The 19,340-nt window shown below is 45.6% G+C and overlaps 1 protein-coding gene across 3 annotated transcripts in view; it reads right to left on the bottom strand.

Annotated features, from left to right (window-relative positions):
* OTUD6B (OTU deubiquitinase 6B) overlaps positions 1-19,340 on the bottom strand; it is a 35,178-nt gene that overhangs the window by 4,027 nt on the left and 11,811 nt on the right. For all 3 annotated transcript variants that reach the window (XM_077493008.1, XM_077493010.1, XM_077493009.1), the window contains 3 exons: positions 13,169-13,481; positions 9,039-9,100; positions 715-821 (listed from right to left, as the gene is read on the bottom strand). In XM_077493008.1, coding sequence (XP_077349134.1) covers positions 715-821; positions 9,039-9,100; positions 13,169-13,481 — 482 coding nt within the window. The remainder of the gene's footprint in view (positions 1-714; positions 822-9,038; positions 9,101-13,168; positions 13,482-19,340) is intronic.

The raw sequence follows: 19,340 nt of genomic DNA, 5'->3' as shown, positions 1-19,340 counted from the left end.
CCGACAACACGATGCGATCGCACATTTTCCGTCGGAAAGTACGACCGTGTGTACAGGGCATTAGACTCATGTCAGTTCTCTTGCATAAAGGTAAAAAAAAAAAAAAACCTTCATGAGCCTTTACAACCTCTGTAAATGCCAAGTTGACCTTTAGGAACATGTTACACCCATACTTAGGATGTAACATGTTCTGTAGGAGCCTGTTATTGCACCCATGATCTACTGATCACAGGGGTAATGCTTTGCAGGCTCCTGTGGGGGAAAGAAAATTGCAAATTTTTTCCTGCAAAAACGTGCATTTATTTATTAAAAGCTGAAATTTGCTTTTAAGCACATCTTTATCTTCAAGGTTCCCCATTACCCTCAAAATGAATTTAAATCTCAAAACTACTGTCTGCACTTATTTCCGTAAAAGTTCACGAGTCACAACTCATATCTATAATGATCTATTTTCCCATTGTGGGCTAATACCACAGAATTCTTGTGGACTAGGGACCCAGCTTTGTTTGCCAAGCTACTAAAACCACCCCCGTCTCCAGCTCCATAGCATAGACATTAAATTACTTGTAGTCCCAAGACAAGAACTGGGAGAGGTAAATAGAGAACACAGAAGTGTGCAGAGGACACAGGGCACCTCTGAAATATTGACAAGATCAATAGGTTTTGCTTTAAGTCTGTAAACAGCAGTTATAAATTGGCCAACAGGATACTTACACTACAGTGATTGGCTTTCCCGTGTACTCCTCACCAATAATGATAGGCGAGGAATCTGCCTGGATGACTTCTATAGGGGTCTTCAGGATGTGAGACAAAGCCCTGAGCTAGAACAGAAATCAGGTTGCAAAATCTGATCATTAAAAAAAAATTGAGAAAAAAAAAAACACAACAACAACACACACTTACTCAATACCCAGAAATAAGTGAAAGTGGCCCAGTTGTAATTACTACATTTTTGTCCTTCCTTTTTTTTAGTTTGAGAAAATGAGAGGGCTGAGATTGTGTAGAAAGATGTAACAACTTGTAAAACCTGTGTGTGAAATAATGTGTACTACCAACAATCGATGGGCACATTATTAACACCTGGAAAAAGCCCAGACAGCCCAATCCAATCCACAGAACTGGTATGCAATAGGCCAGGGATATGCAATTAGCGGACCTCCAGCTGTTGCAAAACTACAATTCCCATCATGCCTCTGCCTCTGGGTGTCATGCTTGTGGCTGTCAGAGTCTTGCTATGCCTCATGGGAGTTGTAGTTCTGCAACAGCTGGAGGTCCGCTAATTGCATATTCCTCCAATAGGCCCATCTTTGGACATTCTAAGGAGGGATAGGCAACCTTAAAGAGATGGACATCTAGCTGAACAACATGGGAGAAGTCAAAGATCAACGGACTCGGGGTCACCTCCTTACACCTGATTTAAACATCTTATTGCCGTACTACAGTATTGCAATCTAGTACATTGCATGGCAATCATGGGTTTAAATCAGGTGGTGTGGAGGCAACATATTGCCTCCTCACCACCTGTCAAACACCACACTTGGATCACTTTTCAGAGAAGCAGCTGCAGCAGCGCCTGCTGCATTTGTGAATGAGCCCTTCGTTTAATTCGGCAGTGGCACCCTTAGGGCTGCAAGCTCCAAGGGGTTAAAGCAAGTGGTGAGAAAGCAACACAATGCTGCCAGCTTTAACCCCTTGTTTGCTCTTGCCCCTTGTAGTGCCCTGCACAAGGTAGCAGGGCACTTACAGAGTCATTCACTTGAATGAGTCATGCTTGGCAGGTGCTACACCCACCAACCATGACAGCGCCTATAACTCCTGTTGTGGCTGCAACATGAGTACCCTACTGGCCACTGCAGCTTTTTACCACCCTTGGGGCAAGCGTGGTATAAAACACAACTATGGGGTTTTATCATACCCAAAATGCAAATTTAAATGAACCCTTACTGTTCTAAGCCTCCCATAATGCTGCTTTTACACCGATGTGCTGCAGTTTACCTGTACCGGGTTAATTGTGCTTTGCCATAGACTTCTATTATAGCTTGCAGGTGTGGTGCACTTTCAGAAAGTGCACCAAACCCACAGAACGTATTAGAAGTCTATGGCTAAGCACTGCAAACCCACAGAAAAGCTGCAGGTACACTGTACTGCACCCACGTTGTGGGTAAATCGCAGCACATCAGTATGAAAGCAGCCCTATACCATTATGCCCAGTGTATTTCTTCACACTGACCTGAAGACGATCTCTTTTTTCTGCTGCTGGCACCACTCTGGAGACCACTAGCTGAGATAAGAGGTGGAGTGCAGTTGGTATCACTCCACACGAGACAGGAGCCAGCACTACAGAGCTTATGCGGCTCTTGCTCCCAACTACAACTCCAACTTTACAAGCAGTCCATCTGTATTGCACTCCGTTTGATGCTCTGGGATGGCAGGTCAGCAAGTTCAGACCACGATCTACTGGTAGATCGCCATCTACAGGTTGCTGACCCCTGTCCTAAGGTATAAATGGCATACGCATGGTCTAGAATGAGACAACCAATGTGGCACAGGAAAGCAATTCAACTCATTAGCAATGGACCTCTAAAATATTTCCTTTATTTAAAATTTTTTCAACTTTATCCCTCATCCATTTGGATGCTCAAAGAATTTTGATAATCCTCAAAGTCATGCAAACTCTACCCAGTTTACATACCCTGGTGATTTTGGCCTGATAACATGCACACAAGTTGACACAAAGGGTTTGAATGGCTATTAAAAAAGGTAGCCATCCTCACTTGTGATCCGTTTACTTGTAATTAGTGTGTGTATATATAAAAGATCACAGAGTTTCTGGACTCCTGACAGATCCTTGCATCTTTCATCCAGTGCTGCACTGAGGTTTCTGCATTCTGAGTCATGGGGAAAGCAAAATAATTGTCAAAAGATCTGCAGGAAAAAGGTAGTTGAACTGTATAAAACAGGAAAGGGATATTAAAAAAAAATAAAAAAAAAAATAAAAAAATAAAAAAAAGAAGGATATCCACTCAATTGAGAATGTCAATCAGCAGTGTTCAAACTCTAATCAAGAAGTGGAAAACGAGGGGTTCTGTTGAAACCAAACCACGGTCAGGTAGACCAACTACAAATTTCAGCCACAACTGCCAGGAAAAATGTTTGGGATGCAAAGAAAAACCCACAAATAACTTCAGGTGAAATACAGGACTCTGGAAACATGTGGTGTGGATGTTTCAAGATGCACAATAAGGAGGCACTTGAAGAAAGACGGGCTTCATGGTCGAGTCACCAGAAGAAAGCCATTACTACACAAATGTCACAAAGTATCCCACTTACAATACGCCGAACATCACAGAGACAAGCCTCAAACCTTCTGGCACAAAGTCATTTTGAGTGATGAGACCAAAATTGAGCTTTTTGGCCACAACCATAAACGCTACATTTGGAGAGGAATCAACAAGGCCTATGATGAAGGGTACACCATTCCTACTGTGAAACGCGGAGGTGGATCGCTGATGTTTTGGGGATGTGTAATCTACAAAGGCACAGGAAATTTGGTCAAAATTGTTGGCAAGATGAATGCAGTATGTTATCAAAAAATACTGGAGGAACATTTGCATTCATCAGCCAGGAACCTGCGAATGGGACGCATTTGGAAATTCCAAAACACAAGGCCAAGTCGACTTGTCATTGGCTACAGCAGAATAAAGTGAAGGTCCTGGAGTGGCCATCTCAGTCTCCGGACCTCAAAAGCATTGAGCCACTCTGGGGAGATCTCAACTGTGCAGCTCATGCAAGACAGCCCAAGAATTTACAGGAACTGGAGGCTTTTTGCCAAGAGGAATGGCCAACTTTACCATCTGAGAAGATAAAGAGCCTCATTCACAAATACCACAAAAGACTTCAAGCTGTCACTGATGTTAAAGTGGGCAATACACAGTATTAAGAACTGATGTATGTAAACTTTTGATCAGGGTCATTTGGGTAGTTTCTGTTGCCATTATGATTTACAAAGAGTAAACACAGTTGATTGATAATAAATGGCTTCAGCCAAACACCAACCATGAGTGAAAGAAAAGTTCTTGTGTTATCATTCATATTCTTTGAAAAATGGCCAAGAAATCAAATTCTGCCAGGGTATGTAAACTTATGAGCACAACTGTATTATATACACAAGCACACACAGTGGAGGGAAAAACTTATTTGATCCCCTCCTGATTTTGTATATTTGCCCACTGACAAAGAAATGATCAGTCTATTATTTTAACGGTAGGTTTATTTTAACAGTGAGAGACAGAACATTAATATCATCCAGAAAAACACATTTCAAAAAAGTTATGAATTGATTTGCATATTAACGAGTGAAAAAAGTATTCGATTCCCTATCAATCAGCAAGATTTCTGTCTCCCAGGTGTCTTCTATACAGGTACTGAGCCAAGATTAGGAGTGCCCCTAATCTCAGCTTGTTACCTGTATAAAAGACAGCTGTCGATAGAAGCAATCAAATTCCAATCTCTCCACTATGGCCAAGATCAAAGAGCTGTCCAAGGATGTTGGGTACAAGATTGTAGACCTACAGAAGGCTGGAATGGGCTACAAGACCATCACCAAGCAGCTTGGTGAGGGTGACAACAGTTGGTGCGATTATTCGCAAATGGAAGAAACACAAAATAACCGTCAATCTCCCTCAGTCTGGGGCCCATGCAAGATCTCACCTCATGGAGTTTCATCGATCACGAGAAGAATGAGGAACCTGCCCAGAACTACACGAGAGAATCTGGTCAATGATCTCAAGGCAGCTGGGACCAGAGACACCAAGAAAACAATTGGTAACACACTATGCCGTGAAGAACTGAAATCCTGCAGTGCCTGCAAGGTCCCCCTACTCAAGAAAGCACATGACCCGTTTGACATTTGCTAATTAACATCTGAATGATTCAGAGAAGAACTGGGTGTTGTGGTCAGGTGTGGAATGCTGCCTATGATCCCAAGAACACCATTCCCACCGTCAATCATGGAGGTGGAAACATTAAGCTTTGGGGGTGTTTTTCTGTTAAGGGATAAGGCAACTTCACCGCATTAAAGGGCCGATGGACAAGGCCATGTACCTTCAAATCTTGGGTGAGAACCTCCTTCCCTTAGCCAGGGCATTGAAAATGGGTTGTGGATGGGTATTCCAGCATGACAATGACCCAAAACACATGGCCAAGGCAAAAGGCAACAAGGGAGTGGCTCGAAGCACATTAAGGTCATGGAGTGGCCAAGCTAGTCTCCAGACCTTAATCCCACAGAAAATATGTGGAGGGAGCTGAAGGTTCACCCTAATGACTTGGAGAGTATCTGCAAAGAGGAGTGAGACAAAATCCCTCCTGAGATGAGTGCAAACCTGGTGGCCAACTACAAGAACTACAACTGAAACATCTGACCTCTGAATGGCAATAAGGGTTTTTCCACCAAGTACTAAGTCATGTTTTGCAAAGGGGTCAAATACCATACTTATTTCACTCATTAAAATTCAAATCAATTTATAACTTGTTTTGAAATTTGTTTTTCTGGATTTTTTTTTTGTCTCGTACTGTTAAAATAAACCTACCATTAAAATTACAGACTGATGTTTTTGTCAGTGGGCAAACATACAAAATCAGCAGGGGATCAAATACTTTCCCCGCCTCAGTGTGTGTGTGTGTGCGTGTGTATGTGCGTGCGTGTGTGTGTGTGTGTGCGCGTGTGTGTGTGTGTATGTGCGTGTGTGTGTATGTGCGCGTGTGTGTGTGTGTATGTGCGTGTGTGTGCGCGTGTGTGTGTGTAATCTAGCTATATCAGGGTATTTGTACTGGTTCACGTATATATACACATGTGATGTGGCTCTTCCGTGCAGGAGGCGTGTTTGAGCATCAGTTGATCATCCTGCAGAGACAAAACAATGGTCTGCCTATGTAAACCAGGCAGACAGTCAATCAGAAAGTAGGGAAGGCATGAATCCTGTGACTCTGCAAAGCAGGGACCATGATCCATGTCTTCCCGTAGTAAAAGCAACTCCCACACTGTTAAAAAAAAAAACCCACACAGTAGGCGCAAAGTTAAAAGCGATTGTAAACGATCACCTGGTGAAACAACCCATTCGGTTTAAATTAGAAAAAAAAAAAAAAAAGTATTTATAAACAAGTGATCACATTCCCTCTGTTATCAGCATAAGAGTTGGGGGGAGAAGAAGCAGCAGCACACAGAGCTTCCAGTTGACAGGCTGTGGGGGGGCTTGCCGGGACAAGTTTGATCATTGGAGGAGAGCACACCGAGTTCCCAGCATAGCTAGGGAACTGACCATAATTCTCCTGCTTAGTGTGGTCAGTTTTTAACAGGAAAGCAAAGGAACTGATAGGAACACCGGGAATCTCACACAAAAGGAAGCAATACAAAGATAACAGGATACTTGTGTACTTTTGCCCGAACGGCTGCTCATGTGAAGGGCGCATCCATATTGGGTTATTTGTAGGCTATTGTTTCATCTCTGCCTCACCCGATCGCCAACGTCTTGGCTCTTTTACCATTTTGCTCTGCTGTAGTGTTGGGATCCAATTACCCAGGCAGGGAGCATAGCCACCAGTATTAAAAGTCTCTCTATATAGAAACTTTCAGTGCTGACCTGAATTCTATTACCAATGTGGCGGGCGTTTATTCCTAATGTCCTAATCTTTTTTTTGTCTACTGCAAGTCCGTTTCTCTGATGCTCCTGAAGAAGCGCAAGGCACGCAACATGTAGAGCCTTAGGATTTGTACAATCAGCTGCAAGTTGTTACAGCCTAGAATTGATAAATTAATTGTTATATCTGATGCTGTCAGGAGGTTTTTCACACATCTAAGATTTGTATAGTTTACATGTATATAGGCTTTGTACACTGATATCATACCATTTGATTTTATAATATGGACTTGTTCTAATGTTTTTAGCATTTTTCTATGTTCAATAAATAAATTTTTTTTATCAGTATATTGAAATGGTTGCGCCTATAAAGTCCAAGCCCCTCTCCTTTCTCAATTCTCTAAGCCAGTGGTTCTTAACCGGGGTTCCGCGGCGATCTAACTGTCAGTCAGGCAGCTGACAGGAGGATCACACAGGCAGAGATCGGCAGGGAAGCGGCTGGCATCCTATTGGCTGGGGCGCACTGTTCCCTGTAGGCCCCTCCTCCCCTCTTGTCCTTCCAGAGTAAGTGACATCATCTGCAGTGGACAGGATAAGAGGAGGAGGGGCCGAGGGGGAACGGCGCGCCACTGGAGGAGAAATTAAATGTGCTCTGAAACCAGAAGAAAGAGAGAGACACCGGTGCTGTGCCCAGTTGTGCCCCCCCCCCCACAATGTGCCCATTAGTCTGCCCTATGTAATGTCCCATGTCAAGTCCCCCGCCCCATGCAGTGTCCCATGCAATGTGCCCGCCCCATGCAGTGTCCCCTGCCCCCATGCAGTGTCCCATGTAATGTGCCCCGCCCCATGTAACGTCCCCCTGTAATGTGCTCTGATTGGATCAGCTCTGCAGGAAAAGAAAGCACGAGTTTCACATTAAATAGGTACGTTTTAATATTATTTTATTTAATGCTATTTCTACAAATATTTGTTATCAACAGCTCGCTGATCATACCAAATGTTCCATGAGCTGTAGATGTGAACATTATTTCAGGGGTTCCTCGAGATCTCAAACTTTTTGCCAGGGGTTCCTCCAAGGTAAAAAGGTTGGGAAACACTGCTCTAAGCTATGCTGGGATCTCCATGTGCTCTCCTCCAATGACTTGTTATGACAAACCACATCTGCACTACCATTCACTGGGAAGATCACTGTACTGCTGCTTCTCCTCCTGTCAGCTCTTATGCAGCTGAGAACAGAGAGAATGTGAGATAGAGATATAAAAAAGGCATTTTTAACCGCTTCAGCCTCAGAAGATTTTAACTATTTCGGCACTGCGTCGCTTTAACTGACAATTGCGCGGTCGTGCAACGTTGCACCCAAACAAAATTGACGTCCTTTTTTCCCCACAAATAGAGCTTTCTTTCGGTGGTATTTTACCACCTCTGCGTTTTTCATTTTTGGCGCTAAAAACAAAAGCGACAATTTGTTATTTTTTTTTTTCAAAAACACACACACCACAATAATTTTTCACTTTTTGCTATAATAAATATCCCCCAAAAAACATAAAAAAACATTTTATTTTCCCTCAGTTTAGGCCTATATGTATTCTTCTACATATTTTTGGTAAAAAAATTAAATAAAACACACAATAAGCGTATATTAATTGGTCTGTGCAAAAGTTATATAGTGTCTACAAAATAAGGGATAGTTTTATGGCATTTTTATTATACATTTTTTTTTTTTTTACTAGTAATGACCTGTGATTTTAATTGGGTCTGCGACATTATGGTGGACACATGACATTTTTGGGACCATTGGCATTTATACAGCAATCAGTGCTATAAAAATGCACAGATTACTGTAAAAAGATCACTGGCAGGGAAGGGGTTAACCACTAGGGGGCGATCAAGGAGTTAATCGTGTTCCCTCTCTGTGTACTAACTGAAGGGAGGAGGGGACTGTAGGGGAGATGACAGATCGCTATTCATATTCTGTACGAACAGACAATCTGTATCTTCTCCCCACAGAGAACCGGAAACTGTTTACACACACAGATCCCTGTTCTCGGTGTGTCAGCAGCGATCGCGGGAGCCCGGCACTTGCATCGGCTCCATGGGCGAGCAGCGGGCCCACCCCTAGTGGCCACAGGGTGAAGCGACGGGACATAATGTCGTTTCGCCCAGCCGTGCCATTATGCCGCAGTAAAACTCAGGGGCTGGTTGGCAAGTGGTTAATTTATTTTTATATCTATACAAAATGTGCTTTCATTTCTATTTTAAACTGAATGGGTTGTTTTACAAGGTGATCGTTTACAATCACTTTAAGGTTTGGGGTAGGACAATTCCCCAATACTGATAATTTTCTACAAATTAGCATTTTGGCTCAACAAAAAAAAAAAAAAAAAAAAAAAGGTCGATTGTTACCTCCAACTGTCCTCCCCATGCTGGTGTGTTTGCAATTTCACTGCAGTACTTCTCAAACTCATCTGTGTAAGAAAAATGTGACAGTTACACTAAACAGTCATTTCATTCATGAGGATCATTTCATGGAACTATTACTCAAAGAAGAGCATATTGCTATAAAGTAAATCATAGCACTGGTATGTCATTTAAAGCTCCACTTCAGGCCAAATAAGTACAAACTCCCAAACCGCCCTCCCACCCAGCTCTAATCCATCCTGGAAGGCTATGGTGAAGTTATACTTACCCATGTCCACCATTCAGGTCACTCATTGGTGCCATTTCTGAGCATGAGAGGACCCCGCTGCTGGAGAGCCAATAGGAATTATCCATGCGACACAGGCAGCGACATGAAAAGCTTGAAGTATTGCAAATCTGCAAAACCATATTCCGAGCCACACCAACAGCACACTAAACAGCTCAATATTCCAGAACTGAAACATTAAACTCTAACTCTACACACGATCGGACATTGATCGGCATTCCCACAACAAAATCCATGGTTTTTTTTTCTCCCCGACGGATGTTGGCTCAAACTTGTCTTGCATACACACGGTCACACAAAGTTGGTCGGAAATTCCGAACGTCAAGAGCGCGGTGACGTACAACGAGCCCAGAAAAGTGAAGTTCAATAGCCAGTGCCGCTCTTCTTCCGAGCACGCGATCAGAATTTGCGCGAATGGATTTTGTTGTCAGAAAATACGAGAACCAGATCTCAAAATTCGTGCAACGGAAATTCCGATGGAAACTGTCCAATGGAGCCTACACACGGTCGGAAATTTACGACAAGCTCCAAGCGCACATTTTCCGTCGGAAAGTCAGACTGTGTGTACAGGGCTTTGGTTATTCAAATCCAATTGATCCCAGCAGCAGTTGAATATACGCTGCATATGCACAGAACCACTATATGGAGGTGTCTGGAGCATTTGAAATTTAGAACAATTTATTCCATGTTACCATCAACACAGCCCAAAGCTAATAAAACTGCCATTAGAGGAGAAGTGAACTTCTCAAGGATCAGCACTAAATGTGTTCTAAAATTGAGGGCAATCCAAATAAATTCTAAAAAATAAAAACTCAACCAGTTCTAGTGCAGGGAACAAAATGTTAGGCAGGTGTGCCCTCTACTGGCTATCAACATGTAGTACAACCTTTACAGTGGATCTAGGCTCAAATGCCAGAATGAATCTATAATACCAGCTTTGCTGGGATGGATGAATAGAGAGTACTTGGAAGGGCTGAAATATTTACCTCTCCTAAGGGAAAATGCTGCCCTGGGTTATAAAAATAAATAAAGTTATATTAATATATATATTTATTATTATATATACACCTCAGCTAAAGAGAAGGATCAGAGCACATACTGGCAGATTTTATTGTTCAGCAGGAAAGTATAGCCAAAAGGCCCGGGGTTCTGGTCACATGGGCAAAAAGTTAGAGGAACTGACTTTTAATTTTTCAAAAGCTGTGGGCAGGCAACCTTTTATTGCAGGAGAAACATGCTATGTCTCTTCTGCAATAATACACACTTACCTGCCAACTTGAAGCGTTCAAACATTCAAAACAAATGCATGCAAAGTTCTGCATTTGAAGCTCAATGTGCATTCCTACCCCCTTTCATCTGTGCCAGAATGACTAAATCCTGTGCACATGCCTGGGATGGTGGGTTCGTGTAATTTATTTTTTTCGTGGAAAAAGTGAATACATTTTATATGCACTGTACAAGTGACCCTGTGCTGAAAGGATCACTTTAAAGTGGTTCTAAAGCCTTGGTTATTTTTTTTTTTTTTTTGTTTTTCTTTAAAATAATAAACACATCATACTTGCCTGCCATGTGCAGTGGTTGGGCATAGAGCAGCACTGATCCTCCTCTTCTGAGGTCCCCATCGACACTTCTGGCCACTCCCCCTTGCAGAGTGCCCCCAGAGCAAGCCGTTCTTGCTCTAAGGGCACTTGTGCATGCTCACTCCTGAGCCACCTTTGTTTATGCGACACACAGAGCATGACTCAGTCCTGCCCCCCCTTCCTCCTCAATGGCTGTGATTGACAGCAGCTCCCGCTGTGGTGTCTCAGCCAATCAGGGAACAGAGAGAGATCTGGGAGAGCCTTGGCTCTAGTACACATCAATGGTTTGGGTTCAGGAAAGAATTAGGGGGGCTGCATCCTGAAGTTTTTTTACCTTAAAGCTTTTTGCCTTCATGCATTTTATGCTTGGACCACCACACAGAAGATTTTTTTTTTACCTTATCACTTTATTTTGACCTGGTGATCTTGTAAAGAACCCACTTCATGTTCCTTTGCGGCTAAACCGATTTCTCCACTGCATTTAAAAGTGGTTGTAAACCCTTACAAACCACTTTGACCTACAGGTAAGCCTAGATTAAGGCTTACCTGTAGGTCCAAGAAATATCTCCTAAACCTATATGGTTTAGGAGATATTTGCCCGAAAACGGGCACCGCTGTCTACGGCGCATGCGCCGTAGACAGCGGCGCGCAGGCGCACTGAGCGCGGCATTCTCAACGACGGAGCTGCCGCGCGTGTCGGTTCCCGTGCGCATGCGCGGGAGTGACATCATCGCTGCTTCGTCGAATGACAGCGGCGGAGCTGCGAGACCCCACCAAGAAGATGGATGCGGCGGACTACAGGGGACAGCGGCGACTTCGCTGGCTCCTGTGTCAGGTAAGTGACACATAATGGACTACTATGCGATGCATAGTAGTCCATTATGCTTTGCCTTTGCAGGGAATGAAAGAGGAAGTAAACTCATCAGGGTTTACTTCCTCTTTAAAAAAGAGTGAGCCATGGCTGTCACACAGGTTGGATTTCAAACAACTCTGCCTTTTTTAATCTCCATTACATTGTGTATTGATGGAGTTCGTTTAAATTCAAGGTCGACTGATTATCGGAGCGGCCGTTTATTGGGGCAGATATTAAAATTTTTCAATCTGTATCGGTCAGAAACTTACCGTTATCGGTCAGACCTCCCCAACCCCCTCCCCCCCCCCCGTCTCCGTACAGCACTTGCTACAGTCTCTGCCAATCACTGTCAGCGGTGCGGATGGCAGCAGAAATATTACATCATCTCTCACTGCCTGCCTCCCATCACTGCTGTTCTCCCCCTACAGCAGGGCAGTGAAGGCTGCTCTTGACAGAGCTACAGCCACCGGCAAGCAGAGAGGTACATCATCTCTCACCATCACGCTTGCCCACATGTGGAAGTTTACCCGCTGGGGAGAGGATGCCAGAAGTAGTGCAAGTTGTGACAAGCTGCATCTGGGTGGCAGGTGATGGAGATGTACAGAATATCGGCACTTGACATCGGCCTGAAAGGCGGCCGAAAAATCAGTATCAGCCCTGAAAAAAACAGGAGGAGCTGGGGGAAATATCAGTGATCTACGAGGGCAGATATCAGCGCCCTTGCAGTCCATTGAGAACTACAAGCCGACTGGTGCAGTGGCAGATAGTTTCTGCATAGATCTCTGTGCATGAATGATGCAGCTGTACAGGGCTCCAATTTTAAAATGTGACAGCAGCTGCAGGGGAGAAAAAAAACAAACAAAAAAAATAAAAAAACTACCAGCTGCCACAGGGAAGGGGGGGGGGGGGGGGGGTTTAAGACATGTTTAAAAAGGTGCTCTTTAAGCTTATAGGAAGTGGCAAGGACACTTTTTTGGCAGGATAAACGTGTATTTTTTTGTACTGAAAATATTAGCCTGGGGGGAAAAAATAAATAAATAAAAAACAAATGCAGCCACCACATTTCAGGACTGGTAAACTGCAATATTTACATTTTAGTTCTTGGCTTATATACACTTTAACAGCGAGCTCTTCAAAATCAGGGCCCAAAATTACATACGGGCTTATGACTTAAAATATATGACCACTCAAAGAAGCAAATTCCTTCACAATGACCTGAAGAGAGGTGGTAGCGATGGTACTTACAGCCCCGGCAGGATCTGTGGTTCTCACAGCTGTCCTTGCTCAGGACAACTCTAAATCCTTTACAAAATCACCACCTGGTACACACTAGCCCCCATCATTTGTATGCACAACTGCATAAAGACAGATAAGTTTTGACATAAATATACCTCACCCTGGGTGTACATTTCCCCTGTAGAAGAATTGGTTAGGAATGGCAGGAAGTCATCGGCATGGCTCTGCATGTAGTCTGCAGTCTGGTGCCTGAGACTGGAAAGAGTCAGATTGACAGCCCGCTCCTTCAGCTGATGTTCAATAGCTCTGTACATGCAATGCCCATCTGACGGGATGTGTTTGATCTGCTCTTGTCTCTCTGACAGGATGTGTGCAAGCTTCTGACTTTCCAGGTGCCGCGCTCCAGACAGGTTCTCAATTTCACCTTCTGCAATGCGCTCATCTCTCTCTTTCTCCAAGGCTGCCTTCTTCTCCTGGAAAAGATAAAGGAAGCCTGTTAAGAACTTCATACAACAGTGAGGTAGCCACACTACGTCTGGCCACATACATATTACATGTATGTAGATAAGTACTGGAAACCTTCTTGATAGATATAAATACACACACACACACACACACACACAGTTTAGACAACCCTGGCAGAATTTATGATTTCTTGGCCATTTTTCAGAGAAGATGAATGAACACAAACATTTTTCACTCATGGTTTGTGTTTGCCTGAATCCATTCATCATCAACTGTATTTACTCTTTTAATCCATAATGCCAAACAGAAACTACCCAAATAACCCTGATCAAACGTGTGTGTGCGTGTGTGTGTGTCCCCTTTCACACTGTCAAACTGTTCAGGTCCGCCAGTCAGTTTTGCCAGCGGACCTGAACGGGCGCTCCATGCTGGCCTATGGAGTGATGGATGTCAGCAGTGACATGTCCACTGACATCTGATCCAGCCGATCCCCCAAAAGCGGACGAATGTCCCTACGTCCGGATCAGTCACTGGCGAATCGGGCGAGATCTGATGAAAACAGATATGCTGTCTATTTTCATTCGATCTCTCCATAGAAACCAGCAGCGCTCGACAAGCCCCTCCCCGCTCAGTGAGCAGAGCGGGACCTGTCATCGGCCGGCTCAGTGGAGATCAACGGAGCTGAGCTGATGGACTCCGTGGAAGCGGATCCGCCTTGTGGGAATGAGGCCTAAAAGGTCAATGAGTTTCTGGACTCCTGACAGACCCTTGCATCTTTCATCCAATCCTGCACTGACATTTCTGGATTCTGATTCATGGGGAAAGCAAAAGAATTAGGATCTGCAGGAAATACGTAGTTGAACTGTATGAAAAAGGAAAGGGATATAAAAAAAAAAAAAATACCCAAATGAGAATGCCAATCAGCAGTGTTCAAACTAATCAAGAAGTGGAAAATGAGGAGTTCTGTTGAAACCAAAAAACGGTCAGGTAGACCAACTAAAATTTCAGCCACAACTGCCAGGAAATTTGTTCGGGATGCAAAGAAAAAAAAAAAAAAATAAAAAAAAAATAAACCAAATAACTTCAGTTGAAATACAGGACTCTCTGAAAACATATGGTGTGGCTGGTTCAAGATGCACAAAAAGGAGGCAACGTGAAGAAAGATGGACTGCATGGTCGAGTCGCCAGAAGAAAGCCATTACTACACAAATGGCACAAAGTTTCCCGCTTATAATATGCCAAACAGCACAGAGACAAGCCTCAAACCTACCGGCACAAAGTAATTTAGAGTGATGAGACTAAAATGTAGCTTTTTGGCCACAACCATAAAACACTACATTTGGAGTCAACAAGGCCTATGATGAAATGTACACCATTCCTACTGTGAAACACGGAGGTGGATCGCTGATGTTTTGGGGTTGTGTGAGCTACAAAAGGCACAGAAAATTTGGTCAAAATTGCTGGCAAGATGAAGTACGTTATCAAAAAAATATTGGAGGAAGATTTGGATTCATGAGCCAGGAGGCTGCGCATGAGACGTACTTGGACATTCCAACATGACAATGATCCACAAGTCGACCTGTCATTGGCTACAGCAGAATAAAGTGAAGATTCTGGAGTGACCATCTCAGTCTTCTGACATCAATTTATAAAACAACGAACCAACATGATGGATTATCACAGTACCATGGAGGGAGTCATACACTTAATAATTTTCAAATAAATGTTACAAAAGATAATACATAGAAAAGCCATATAAAATCAATAAGGCTAGTCTAATAAGGTTCAGCAACATTACAGTATATGTCAAAGGAATGGTGAACGCGTTTCACACTTCTGCTTCTTCAGAACCAAATATTCCTGACACGTAACAGAAGAACCCTGATTGGAGAAGAACAGGAAGAAATTGACGTCATTTGTACTGGATATATTCGAACATAAAATCATTGTCTCATTTAAGGATTAATAATTTAGTAAATATAACATAGCTGGGGGGCGTGGTCTGGTGCTACATGGAGTAGGACGCGTGGTGTAGGAGCTCCGCTCGAGGTTTATCCTTTTACCTGATCCTGTGAACCTTTTTGCCAGCTTTGGATGTCACATCAGCTTGGGGCAGCCCTGCCATCCACTATGTCACCCTCTAAGCGCTCAGGTGCCGCTGCTAAGCTGGATAAGTATCGCCGCGACGAGCGCGGCCCTCCTGAGGAAGATGGCGCTGGTCCGTGCCCTGAGGCAGACGACCATCCCGCAAGTGATACCACTCGCGTGCTTGAGGCTATCGCCTTCTGTCAATCGACCCTCACCTCCAGGATCGAAGAAGTGAAGGTCGACATATCCCTAATTAGACAGGATATGCACAAACTCCGGGAGCGGGTGTCGGAGACTGAGCGGCGGGTCAGCCAGGTGGAAGATGGCCTACACCCTCTCCAGGTCACCACTGAACAATTACAGTATCAGTTGAACGCTATCCTCTCCAAACAAGACGATATGGAGAATCGTCTCCGGAGGTGCAATCTCCGTTTCGTGGGTCTGCCTGAGAGATGTGAGGGTGCTGATCCCCCCACTTATCTGGAGAATCTTCTCATTCGGACCTATGGTCGTGAGGAGTTTTCCTCCTCATTTGTGGTGGAGCGTGCCCACCGCCTTGCTGCCAAGCCGCCTCCAGCGGGAGCCCCGCCTCGGACCCTCATCGCCAAGTTTCTTAATTACCGCGATCGTGACACCATCCTTAGGCTTACCCGGGAGCGGGGCAACATACCGATCGACAGTGGGACCGTGGCGGTATACCCGGATTTCTCCGCAGAAGTACAGAAAAAGAGGGCCAAGTTTATTGAGGCGAAGCGCCAACTCCGCGTGCTCCATCTGCCTTATGCAATGCTCTTTCCGGCCCGTCTCCGTGTGACCAGCGACGGCAAAGCACACTTCTTTGAAGACCCGCAGGCCGTCTTTTCCTGGCTGGAGCGCCGTGGGGGGGCCGGCCCGGCTTGATCCCAGCTACATGCTATCCGGAGCGACCGTTCGTACTATCCTTGTTTGACCCCTGGACTATGCACGCCACTTGGACATGTGAGTGAGCTACTTGTGCCCCCCTCTGTTGTCTTTGCCCTTCCTCTCCCGGTGCTCCTCATGGCCTTACAGCGCCTCTGCACCCCTGTGCGGGTACAGCATGCCCCAGCCTGACACTGCCTGCCACAAGCCGTTTATGCATGCCTCGAGCGGCTCCTGCCTGCATGTCTGATGTGGGTCTGGTTGATCCCTCCAGTGACTGTTGTATGCTCTTCAGCTTGTTCGCCCCTCTTGCTGTGGCTGATTTCAGGACGCTGGCGTGTATGCCGCGATTGCCCAGCATCCCCAAGCTTCAGTTTCCCTGGCCGGCCTCTACCCATCTGCCTTCGGAGGAGGTTGGAGAGTTGAACCTGCTTAGTCGGTCCAGAGTTATTGCAGTATTTTTGTTTATTACTGTTATGTGCATTTTGCTGCCTTTCATCATTGTATGCAACTGGTCTATTGATATGCTATATATTGCACTCTTGTCCTCCCGACAGTGCCTACTCATGTCGCCAGGCGTGTCTGTGGCGACTGTGCTCTCCCCTGCTATGCGCCATGTTGACGCTAGATCCGGGCAGCTGGGGCAGGGTACGCACTGGATGGGACGGACTTCTCTAAAGGCATGTGTGTTTATGGGATTGGGGGGATATACCTGTTTATACGATGTCTGCCTATGTTATGGCGTCTCTTAAGCTTCTGACATGGAATGTCAGGGGTCTGGGTGACAGGGCTAAGAGGGCCGCAATTTTGTCCCATGTTAAGTCCCAAAGGGCGGATGTCTCGATCTTGGTGGAGACCCACCTGGCGGGACAGAAACAGTTGTGCCTCAAAAAACCATGGGTGGGCTGGCTGTACCAGGCTCCGCACACCACGAACTCCCGGGGGGTCGCGGTCTTGGTTGCCAAGACCGTTCAATTCCGGCTGCATTACTTGCAGTCGGACCCCCAGGGACGCTTCTTATTTCTGTATGTCACTATCGGGGGCCTGGAGCTTCTCATTCTCGCATTCTACATTCCCCCACCCTTTGCCTTTGCAGCACTACAACAAGGTGTTGCATTTATGGCCCGATACCCCCTGGTCCCGGCTGTCTGGGCGGGGGATTTTAACATGGTTGTGAGTCCCTCACTTGATCGGCTGAGCCCACTTGCCTCCTCGTCCCCGCCTTCGGGTATTACGAGGTTTGGGAGGTTTATTGCGGAGTTTGCCCTCACGGACACGTGGAGACAGACACCCTGCACTGACCCATTTTTCATGTTTCACACCCTCTAGATTGGCCATGTCCCGCATTGATCTCATACTACTCTCGCCCCCTCTCCTTCCCCACCTTCTCGACATAGGATTTGAGGCTAGGGTACTGTCCGACCACTCCCCCTACTGCTGGATCAAGCTGCGGCTACCAACTCCCCCTGGACCTCGAGCCTGGAAGCTCAACCCTTTCTGGCTCAATGTCCTACCAGACTTGGATTCTATCCAGCGTGAGTGGGAACATTTCTTCCACAAACGCTGGCTCTGCGTCATTTGGCTCCGTCTGGGAGGCCTTCAAGGTGCATGCCCGCATGATCCTTACCATGCGCATATCACGACATAAGGCTTCCTCTAGGCGCCTGCTAGGGCAGGCGGAGGAACGATTGCGTGCTCTTGAGGTGGCCTTTCAGGCTGACCCTTTCGGTGACTAACGCCTCTTTGTTGAAACTGCAGGCTAGGCTCACGGACCAACTTCATCATGAAAGGGCCAAGCAGGGTATCTTTTTCACCAAACAACGCCTGTTTGAACATGGCGAACGTGCGGGCAAGTTATTGGCCTACATGGCCCATCTTGACCACCGGCCTCCAGTGGTGGTGTCCCTGAGAACCGTGTCTGGTGCAGAAATTGTAGACCCCGACCTGGTGGCAGAGGAGTTTGGGTCCTTTTATTCGGGCCTGTACTCCTCCGCTGCATGCTACACTCAGGACGAACTTACAACTTTTCTTGGTGATGTCCCTTTCCCCTCCCTCACCCCTTCGCAAAAAGCCCAACTTGAAACTCCTATCACTACTGACTGTATTATGGAAGCCCTGTCGCAACTCCCTATGTCCAAAACCCCCGGCTCTGACGGTTTGCCCCTGGAGTTCTACACACAATTCAGCGAAATTTTAATCCCCCAATTGGCTAAGCTATACTCGCACATATTTGACACCGGCATCCTCCCCAGATCTATGGGTGAAGCCCGCATAGTTCTCATACCCAAACCCGGCAAAGACCCGCAATTACCCGAATCATACCGACCCATATCCCTACTCCAACTAGACGTAAAAATTTTGGCCAAAATTCTCGCCCTACGACTAAACAAAGTGATCCACTCCCTGATACACCCTGACCAGACTGGGTTCATGCCCCAAAGGAATACGGCCTTTAAGCTACGGCGGCTTCACATGAACCTCCAGGCCCAGCACACTGATATTGGATCCAGGGTTGTGGTCAGTCTGGACGCCGCTAAGGCGTTTGACTCTGTGGAGTGGCGTTACCTCTGGGAGTGCCTCCGCAGATTTGGAATGGGCCCTAATTTCATTAAGTGGATCCAGCTCCTATATTACGCCCCCACGGCACGTATTCAAGTGAATGGTAGGACTTCCCCCTCTTTTGCCCTTTCCAGGGGGACCCGTCAGGGCTGCCCTATTTCTCCACTGCTATACGCCTTGGCTGTGGAGCCCCTGGCCATAGCCCTTAGGTCTCACCCAGACATTAAGGGTCTTCGTTGTGGTGGTCTGCATGAGGTGATCAGCCTATATGCAGATGATATGCTGTTGTATCTAGCTGACGCTGGTCCCTCATTGCAGAC

Source organism: Lithobates pipiens, unplaced genomic scaffold (genome assembly GCF_037356315.1).
Source record: "Lithobates pipiens isolate NorthernLeopardFrog02 unplaced genomic scaffold, aLitPip1_a1.2 Scaffold_19, whole genome shotgun sequence".
Classification (NCBI taxonomy): domain Eukaryota; kingdom Metazoa; phylum Chordata; class Amphibia; order Anura; family Ranidae; genus Lithobates; species Lithobates pipiens.
This window is presented reverse-complemented; position numbering and strand designations above follow the sequence as displayed.